Below are 11,143 nucleotides of genomic sequence, written 5' to 3' on the forward strand. Positions count from 1 at the left end.
TACTTGTGCAATTATTGATTGATCACCTCTAATTGTTATTTCATGAATCAAATTGAAATCTGAAAAGTGAAATTTGATATGTTTTGATTGTTTGGATGCAAATTCAATTTAGAACGAAAGTATCTAAATTGTTTGCCTATTTTTCTGAGTTGCGTGTTTAATGCCTTCTTCATGATTCAACTTACCATAGAAATATAGGAAGTTGTCATTTAGATTGAATTTTGTAAATCTTAACCAGATTATGAATTGTTTTTGCAACTTGTTGAATAGGGAGAAGGGGATATAATTCTTGCATTAGGAAATAAAAGGGTGGAAAATAGAGGATCATAATTGTCCTAATTTCATTTTCTCTGTTATTTTGTTTAATTTTTCATTGTGCTTTGCTAGTATTCTTCTTTATTTGAAATCTCTGAAAATTGTTTAATCAAATAGAATAAAAAAGATTGATTGATTGGTAATTGATAAATCGGTCCTTGAGGACGATACTTGGTTTTTACCATTCTATTACAAATTGCGACTGTGTGCACTTGCATAGCAAAAATATCGCAACACCAGTCTACCAAAACATCCCGAGATTCCAAATAATATATAAATTGTGCAACCTAAAGTAACTAACTACAATTTTAATTATTTTGACAATCTATAGTTGAATTTTACTAATATTCTTTATATTAAGTATTTTTATTTAAATATTAGTGTCCACACCAACCAGACAAGTGATATTTGGATATTATGTGATAAGGATGTTGAAGGATTACATTGAACATCCACGACCTGGATATTACTTGAAGAAAGATGTATGTATATATAAATTTATGCAAAGTTAATAATTTATTTATTATTAAAGTATATATAATTAAATAATAATTAACTAATATATTTTACTTTGTATTTTTTTGTAGCTAAACACTATGCCATATACACCAGCACATATTAATGAACTGCGACAACACTGGGCGAACCATATGCTACCGATAATTCAAAGTCATCGTCCCACATATTAGGTTTTTTTTTACATTTTATTTCTTACCATATGTCTAGCTAGCTAGAGTAATATTTGTTAATTTTGTATGTTTAACAACAAATATTACAATTTTGTATATTTAGCTAGCAAAAACATATTATATACACATTTCGGTTTTATTAATGAAAATTCACAATTTAAATTTGCATATAATTTAGATTTTTTAATTAATATATTTAATTCTATTTCAAAAAAAAATTAATATATTTAATTCTATTAATTAATATACTGAAAATAATTATTTAATTATTTTTTTAAAAAAAATTACAAAAACCAATGACGTCTCCCAGGGGGAGACGTTGTAGGTACCTATGACGTCTCCTATGGGGAGACTTTGTAGACTTGTCATAGGTTGTACACGTACACCCTATGATGTCTCCTAGGGGGAGACGTTGGAAGTCTACAAAGTCTCCCCATGGGAGACATCATAGGGGCACTTTAGATGGCTCCTGCAACAACGTCTCCCCTAGGGGGAGACATTAAATGTCTACAATGTCTCCCTCATATAGCCATTAAATGCCTATTTTGTTGTAGTGTAATTCACCAAACTAACAACTCAAAACAAAAACACAACTATTTTGCTTAACAACTGTGTTGTTTTATTCAATTTTTTGTTCATTAAAATAAAGTTTAAAGTCTTATTTGAATTATTTTACTAAACACAGAACAGGTAATGAGATAAAACATAGGATCCAAAAAAATACAAATCCCAATATTTTTGTACTAATTTTTTTAAATATATGCAGTATTTTGTATTTATTAAACGGGAAGGGTGTAAGTTAATACCGAAGCAAGAAAAGATAATAAAGTGGTATATCCCATCAATTTGCAAGTATCCAATTTTGGTGATCATGTTATATATATATATTATATATATATATAGTCTATGGTATTACAATTAAATTTGACTCAATTATATAAGTAAACCAAATGTCATTAATTTGTCATTTGAATTATAAAGTAAGTGTGATTCAAAAAAAAAATTATAAAGTAAGTGGGAAATGGTTACATGAAAAGTAAGACACATATTAGTAAGTTATTTTGTAATTTATAGTATAATAATATCATAAGTTTACCCCTTTCAAAAAAAAATTATATCATAATTAAGTTTACTACAAAATCCACTTATTTATTACAATGAGTAACCTACTATGTTAAATTACGTAATGTCTCGTAGTTGAGTTCCGTAGGTTACCTATATAATTAAATAACTTTTGGCAATAGGAGTGATCTATATATAAAACAACTAGTAATTTGGAAATTTTTATAAATTAAATTTCTTTATGGAAAAAAACACACACACTGCTAGAAAATACCATGTCTTAGAAACTCATCACAATAACAACACATTCACTTAGAAAATAAATAAATAAAATCTAATATATTTGTATTATTTTAACTTGTGCACTACTAAAAAAGATATTTTTATGTCAAGCATCAAAGGTTTGAGATATACCTAAGAAAAAAGAAATTAGAGATTTTTAGCTCAACTTAATAATTTTGAATTACATTGAGTATTTTTTGACATAACTTATTCCAGCGATTTATGCTCGACGTAATAACCATCACTTTGTTTAAATTTTAAAAAGCAATGCCCACATTTTGGATGCATATATCCTTACTTATTTATATATATCAACTAATTTATTTTGTAATTATAGTGTATAAGTTCTTCCCCACCTTTTGCCTGCTGCCTAGTTCTCCCCACAAGATTTTTTTTCCTTTCTTTATTCTATTTGTTCATTAAAAAGTATTTTGAATACAAATACTGATTCTATATGTTATGGACAATTAATTTCACTAATAAAAGACCTCTGATCATAAGATATTATAATATGGGCTCAGAAAATTATTAAAATAATTGGCAAACAATTAAGAGACTGTACTGCCGATGGGTTAATTTTTAACCTACAGCTATATATTTTCCAACAGTATTTTTACTTTTTAAAAACATTGTGACTGTTGGGATACCAACTTGTCACGTGATATTAATTATATGTCAATTTTCTACCTATTATTATTAATAGGATATCTATTTGTCCATAAAGTAAAAACTATTGATAATGTTTAGATAATAGGTATTTTTAGGAGATTTAGATAATAGGATTAGGTGGTATATTTGCACTACTTGTTTTGTATACTAAGTACACATTGAATATAACGATTATTACTGATCTAAATTGTGTAATCTAATTTTAAATTTGTGGTTGATCTTTTCACTCTTGCATCTAAAAGATTCTATATACAGTAGGCTTCTAATAAAGCATATAAACTGAAATAATGTTATTTAAGAAAAATGGTGATAATCTTGACAAAAAAAAAGGCAATAATTAAATCATATTTATATTTAATCACATTTACTTTTTTTTTAATTTACTCTAATAAAAATTAATTAATAATGCAATAAATACCAAATGTAAGAGCGTAGACGGCAGTTTGATCTGTTGTCAACCATAGCAAATGGCAGCTGTATGAGTTTTTTTATTTATTTATTTCTATCTTAATTAATTCACAAAAAAAAACAAATATTGATATTAAATTTACTTCAAATTAAGATCATCCCTGCATGTAAATCATTTTGACCCATAAGCAAACACATTTAAAAAAAATATCCTTGATGGAAAATTAAACTGGAAACAAATCTCTATTCATTTACATAAAATTCTAGTAAAAAGAATAAAAATAAAAAATTGTAAAAAAAAAAAGAAAAAGTAAGCCTTGAAATTATTATATAGAGAAATTTCAACCTCGACGGGAGGCCAAGGGAATAACCTCAGCCAAGGGAGTGGTCAACGGAGTCGGAATCGGCGAGTTCCGGCAAATAGGACACGTGGGATTCCGACGTAGCCAGGGGTCAACGCAGGTCAAATGAAAGAGATGACCGCAGTCCGGCAACAACCGGAGCAAATCAGAGTCGTTATAATCAGCCAAGCATATGGAGCAACTGGAACCCGTCGTAGACGACTGATGATTTCGACCGTTGGATCCCTTATTCATGTGGACCTTAGCCTGATCGTACATAACCTTAGGGAAGCTGTTCAAAACGGCGTCGTCTAAGCCCTGCTCGGCCTGATGATCCTGATCGAAGTCGCTACTATTGGTGATGACGACGAGGGCTGCGGTTCTGTTTGGGGGCCGGGATAAGCGTGTCCTTCGGGTGCAGAAGTAGGATAAGAGGGTTACGATTATGATTAGACTCAAAACTCCGACTGAGACTCCTATGCCGTACCTGAATCCGCCTAGATTTGGTGAAACGTCGTCGTCCGGGCTCAGCGGGTTGTTGTTCATGATGCGGGTCTGCTATTCTGTGTCTTTGTTTGTTTTTTTTTTTTTTCTGACTATTTTTTGGGGTTTAAATGTTATGAATTGAGAAGTGGGAAAAAATAGATAAATATTTTATTATTATTAAATGTGATACAGAAAAATATGTAAATTAAAATAATTTTATATTTGTGAAAGTTTCTTGCTAGCTAGCCATATGGAAAACTCACCTGTCCGGGTGTCCCTCGTCGTGTATGTAACTAGAAAAAGTTCTGTGTAAAATAAAATGTGATTTGCTTGTTTAGTTATGGTACTAATAATATATTTACAAGTGAATTATTTTAAATGAAATTAGTGTTAATATAATCATACATATTATTTGGCTAATCTTATGTCATTTCCTTTTCGTAATGTAGCTAGCCACCTACTAACTGACGAAATTATATATATTCTAACAAACTTGCCTTGTTTGGTTTCTATTTATTTTGTTATTATGCCCAACCCAAGGTAACTCAACATATGAAGAGTAATTAACCACTATTTATTGAAAAAATATGTGGTAGAAAAACGAGAAAAATCTCAAAATTTTCAAAACACTAGTTAGTTTAAATTTTATTATTATTATTATTATTATTATTATTATTATTATACGGACACATGTTATATTAAGATATTTTTGCCAAACGTGTTAAATTAAGATGACGAAAGAAAAAATAAAAATTACATTTTAATGGTTTTCCTTGACCATGTTTTATTTTTATTTTCCACTGAAATTGTGCACTGTATCGTTACATCGGAGTTCTAGAGAAAGATATAAATAATTATGTTTTTTTTATTGTTATTAATAATAATAATAATAATAATGGATGTAATCAAGGGACATAGAACAAAGTTGTTTTATAAGCCAGATATTCTTGTTATGTGGGAATTTAATTATGTACTACAATATCCAAAGAATAAGCGTTTTATTTGCCAGATTAATGTTTCTGAGAGGAAAAATACAACTAAATTTTTTTTGTTTGTATACAGTGGGTGGCTTGTTTGTGTATGAAGTTTCCGTTTTCAATTTTTTTCCCATTTTAATGTTTGTTTCAATCTTTACAAAAATAACAATAAATCTCTTCTTCTTTTATAATTATATTTATTTCCCATATATATTGAGTACCCACTACTTATTTTCCTCTTGAATTTTAGATTAATTATATGAGAATTGCTAAAGAGTATTATTGGTGTTCAACACCACAAAGAGATGGCATATTGTTATTGGTACAATCTAATATCAGATCCCACATATTTGAATTTAATAAGTATTATGAAGTATAGCTAACCAATTATAGGGTGTCACCTCATGTGGTGTTGGACATCTCAATGTGTCAAATAGCATCAAGCATGATCATTATGAAGATAGAAATGAAAAGAATTATTACAAAAACATAGAATAATTTATTTATTCAAATAAGTTTGATTAGTTACACCAGAATCTACCAACCAAGTATTGACGTTAAATTAACTTCAGAACAAACAAATATTAAAAAGTCTACTTTTTCTTATACTTCATGCGACGTATTTGGAACATTCTTTCATCACATACTTATATTTCTTGCAAAAGAAGCAGGTAACATCCTGAGTCTTTTGTTTTTTGGGTTGTGAAGTTCTCACTATAGTTTCTTTATCATGAAACCTCTTTCGCTTGTTTCTCTTTGAGGTAGGTTCAACATGAGCATTTTCGGTCTTTTCATGCTTAAGTCTATCAGTTTCTTGCGCACAGTGTGAAATAAGCTCATTACGAGTTCATTTGTCATTTTAAGTGTTATAGCTAACTATAAACGATTCGTAATGTGTAAGAAGGAAGTATGAATACCAAATGCACAAGTCGACAAGTCAAACTTTAGGGGATTAAGTTTTAAAAGGAAGTTAGACATCTCCATAATGTAATTTCATTTTCTTTTAGGCTTATTAGGATTTTTTCTCCCTGAACTATTACCACTACTAAATTGTGTCCCCTGAATTTTTTGGCTTATTAAAATTCCCCCTGAACTATTCACGTTACTGAAAATGTGAAACTTCCGTTCAATTTTGCTAATAGAATGGTGATATGGCGACATTACTGCTGATGTGGATTACCACGTGTATAATTTAAAAAATAGATAGGATTTTACCCCCCAAACTTTTACCGTTACCAAATTATGCCCATTGAATTCTAAAATTTAAAATAGATTTTGAATATTAAAAAGAAAATATAAAATACATTAAACTAAAAATTCATTTAAATTAAATTAAATTATACAAAATTTTAACTTAAGGCGACACCAAAACTGAATGTTACCAGGGACCCACATGAGCCTAGTCTATCGACGATGTCGCTACCCGACCAACTTTGAGCTCATTCTGATGCATGTCCAACACACAAGCCAATTTTTTGTCACCAGGAATTTTTTTTTTATTTTAATGGTTTTTTTTCTTGTTTTTTTAATATTCAAAAGATTGTTTAAATTTAAATTTTTAAAATTCAGAGGCACAATTTGGTAATGGTAATAGTTCAGGGGCAAAAATCCTATTTATTTTTTTATATTATAAATGAGGTATTGACACATCTGCCACCAAACTGCCATATCACCATTCTGTCAGTGAAATTAGACGAAAATGAATAATTCATGAGAAAATTTTAAGAAATTAAAAAATTCGGGAGCACGATTTGGATCCGTAACAGTTACATGAAAAAAAAAAATCCTAATAAGCGTGACAAAGTCACCTAAAAGCGTGCTTATCTCATCTTTTCATTATTTGCAAAATGTTTTCCAATTTCTTTAAGAAAATCATTCACATTTAAAAAAAAGAAATCTTTGATGGAAAATTAAACTGGAAACAAATCTCTATTCATTTACATAAAACTCTAGCAAAAGAATAAAAATAAAAAAATTGTAAAAAAGGAAAAAGTAAGCCTTGAAATTATTATATAGACAAATTTCAACCTCGACGGGAGGCCAAGGGAGCGACCTCGGCCAAGGGAGTGGTCAACGGAGTCGGAATCGGCGAGTTCCGGCAAATAGGACACGTGGGATGCTGACGTAGCCATGGGTCAACGCAAGTCAAATGAAAGAGATGACCGCAGTCCGGCAACAACCGGAGCAAATCAGAGTCGTTATAATCAGCCAAGCATATGGAGCAACTGGAACCCGTCGTAGACGACTCATGATTTCGACCGTTGGATCCCTTATTCACGTGGACCTTAGCCTGATCGTACATAACCTCAGGGAAGTTGTTCAAAACGGCGTCGTCTAAGCCCTGCTCGGCCAGATGAAGGCGATCGAAGTCCCTACTATTGGTGATGACGACGAGGGCTGCGGTTCTGTTTGGGGGCCGGGATAAGCGTGTCCTTCGGGTACAGTGATAGGATAAGAGGCTTACGATTATGATTAGACTCAAAACTCCGACTGAGACTCCTATGCCGTACCTGAAGAGGTTTGGTGAAACCTGGTCGCCGGTGCTCAACGTGTTGTTGTTCATGATGCCCTGTCTGCTATTCTGTGTCTTAGGTTTCGTTTTTTTCGGGGGGTTTAAATGTTATGAATTGAGAAGTGAGAAAAAAATAGATAAATATTTTATTTTTATGTAAATTAAAATAATTTTATGGTACTAATCATATATTTGCAAATCGGATATTTTGAATGAAATTAGTGTTGATATAATCATATATATTATTTGGCTAATCTAATGGCATTTCCTAAATAGAAGAGATTCACCTGTATTCTCCGACGAAATTATGTATATATATATTTTAATAAACTCAACTTGTTTGGTTTCTTTTATATTGTTTTGCCCAACCCAAGGTCAACGCAACATATAAAAAGAGTAATGAACCACCATTTATTAAAAAAAATGGTGTAGAAAAATGAAAAAAAAAATCTCAAATTTATCAATAACTTCCTTTATTGATTTTACCAGTTAATTTTAACATTTTCTTTTTATTATTATACGGACACAGGTAATATTAAGATATTTTTGCTAAACAACATGTTAAATTAAGATATATGATAGAAATAAAAAAATTAATAATTACATTTTATTGATTTTCCTTTACCAAGTTTTATTTTTATTTTCCACTGAAATTGTGTACTGTATCGGTACATCGGAGTTCTAGAGAAAGAGATAATTAATTACGTTTTTAATTGCTATTATTAATACACTTATGTCATCAATAATATAAGTAAAACAAAATAATAATATTAAAATGGATATACTCAACGGCTATAGAATAAAGTTGTTTTATAAGAGTGAGATATTTTTTGTTATTTGGGAATTTAATTATGTACTGCAAGATCAAAGAGAATAAGCGTTTTATTTGACAGATTCTCGTATCTAAAAAGGAAAAATACAACTATATATTTTTTGTTTGTATACGATGGGTGGCTTGTTTGTGTATGTAGCTTCCATTTTAATGTTTGTTTCTATCTTTAAAATAATAATAATAATAATAAGTCTCTTCTTTTTTTATAATTATATTTATTTCATATGTACAATATGCACGTTTGTTTAGTTTTATTTATAGAATTTATTAATTATTTTTATTAAATTTATATTAATGTAATATAAATTTCAAATAAATATCTTATTTTAATTAAATAATTTATTTATTTTTGTTTAAGTTTATGTTTGTTATAGAATTTGAATTTGGAAGTGATTATATATATATTATATGTTTAATGTAATATTAAATATTATAAGTGGATTTTAAATTTAAATTTCTTGCTAATTTTTTTGAAAAAGCAATTTGTTGAGTTTAAGTTTAATTAAATTTTATTTAAGTTATAAAACGTATGATTTTATTATTTTTAAATAATTATTATTGTAAAATATCTAAAAAATATCATATTTAAATTTATTCAATTATTTATTATTTTTAAATAATTATCATGGTAAAATATCTCAAAAATATCATATTTTAATTTTTTTTAATTATTTATGTTATTTTATTTAAGTTTAAGTATTTACAAACTACTGTTAAATATAAGAATAGTCCGTTAAATTTAACATTAAGAAAATAAAAAATCATTAAAACCAAAAATTTCTGTTACCTACACATTTATTATATAAAAATATATATATTGAGGAGTATCCACTACTTCTTATTTTCTTCTTGAATTTTACATTAATTATATATGTTTTGACTTTTATACTATAGAGTATATATAGAGCAACTTGGTAGAAAATACCATGCATATATATGTGGTGATATGATGTATTGCGAAAAAAGACATAACATTTTAAATATATATTTGATGAATTGAAGATGCTGATAGTTTTTTTTTCAATAAACCATATTACTATTAAGATATTAGGATAGAAATGAAAAAGAATACAAAGAATAAAATCATTCATTCTTTCTAAATAAGTTTATTGTCTAACCAAAAGATATATTATATAAATACCAAAAATTAAACAATAGTGACTGAAGTTTGAAAATAGAAGTAATTAGCAAATTACTTCATTTAGCAATAATTGTTGTGTATTATAAAGATTAAAGACTGGTAGAATATAGTTTCAGCTGTTTTTGATTTTTAATGATTCTTAACTCCGTTTTAAAAGGATGTTTGGCAATAATATAAATTATCGGTTACTCGTATTTAGCTATTACACAACCATTACTGTACTGTTACAACAATTGTTTCTCATTCTCAACCAGCAAATAAGCTTAGCTCTACTGAATTCAAAATTTAGTTTTTAATTAAATTGGAAAATAATAAAATAAACTAGTACCGAAAGCCATGATACACGGCTGCAAAATTAATGTTCACATGTTTGTGAAACTATCGTGAGACAAAATTAGAGACGACTTGACAAGTAAATTTTCTTCTTTAAAATGTTAATTGTTATGGGAATTTAGAGACTTTATTATGCTTCTTAGTATGCTTTATTGTAAAAATATGTCAACATAGTTTAAAGTTGAAAAAATATGCTCTCTACACATTATTGGACAAAAATACCCCTATCATTCAAACTCTCTAACATATTTCTCACTCCCTCACTATACTGCCAAACCCATTCTCAATCCCTAATCCATTTATCCTCATTTGCAGACGTCGTCGACCACACAGATTTGAGGGAGAGAAACAATCGTTGTTTAAAGAGAGAAAATGTATGAGAAACGGTTTGAGAGAAATGAGAGGGACAAATTTGTCCAAAATTATTAGAAATACATACTTTTTCAATGTTTATTAATGTCAGCATATATTTTAACTATGACATCTTAATTGTGATAAACATATGCTTAAATTTCTCATCATCATTTTTAAATTACTACACAACAAAATGTGTATTGCTAAGGAGCATGGTAGTGTCCAACATCACTTGATATGGTGTATTGTTATTGGTGCAATTTAGTATCGGATCCTACATATTTTAATTTAAAATAAAACAAGTGGGACACCTTACTTAATTACACCAATCAATATATGGTGGTGTTGTGGTGCCCTGTAGCAATTTGTTTAGACTAATGCATTTTTTAATTATATGGTTAAAATTAATTCTACTTTATTGTGTCTAACATAACTCATCTATTAAATGCTAGACATACACTCAAATAAGGCACAATGATATGTCATCAATTTTAACAATTTAAAAATTTTATGTGAGATCCATTATTTTAAATTGTGTCATTACAACTAATAATATATCATTATGTGAAAATTTTGTGTTTAATTTATGAGTGTCCCAAGTATTTCTCAGAAAGAAAACTCACATCAAGCTTGAACCTATACAAGACACACATTAACATGCAATTAATTATTAATAAAAATAATATATCAAATTAGTATACACAATTGGCAACATTGACCCTTAAATCTTTGCTCTCTTCTA

General features: G+C 28.5%; 2 protein-coding genes across 2 annotated transcripts; both read right to left on the minus strand.

Annotated features, from left to right (window-relative positions):
• Nucleotides 1-3,578: 3,578 nt before the first annotated feature.
• On the minus strand, nucleotides 3,579-4,598 carry LOC133793864 (RING-H2 finger protein ATL70-like). The gene has a single exon (XM_062231114.1). The coding sequence runs from the start codon at nucleotides 4,310-4,312 to the stop codon at nucleotides 3,767-3,769; it is 546 nt and encodes a 181-aa protein (XP_062087098.1). The 5' UTR covers nucleotides 4,313-4,598; the 3' UTR covers nucleotides 3,579-3,766.
• A 2,541-nt stretch (nucleotides 4,599-7,139) lies between these two features.
• LOC133793865 (RING-H2 finger protein ATL70-like) lies at nucleotides 7,140-8,033 on the minus strand. The gene has a single exon (XM_062231115.1). The coding sequence runs from the start codon at nucleotides 7,790-7,792 to the stop codon at nucleotides 7,253-7,255; it is 540 nt and encodes a 179-aa protein (XP_062087099.1). The 5' UTR covers nucleotides 7,793-8,033; the 3' UTR covers nucleotides 7,140-7,252.
• Between the last annotated feature and the right edge of the window lie 3,110 nt (nucleotides 8,034-11,143).

This window comes from Humulus lupulus, chromosome 8 (assembly GCF_963169125.1).
Source record: "Humulus lupulus chromosome 8, drHumLupu1.1, whole genome shotgun sequence".
In the NCBI taxonomy this organism is placed as follows: Eukaryota; Viridiplantae; Streptophyta; class Magnoliopsida; order Rosales; family Cannabaceae; genus Humulus; species Humulus lupulus.

Coding starts and splice junctions, on each gene's coding strand:
- LOC133793864 (XM_062231114.1), bottom strand. CDS start 4,312: ATGAACAACAACCCGCTGAGCCCGGACGACGACGTTTCACCAAATCTA.
- LOC133793865 (XM_062231115.1), bottom strand. CDS start 7,792: ATGAACAACAACACGTTGAGCACCGGCGACCAGGTTTCACCAAACCTC.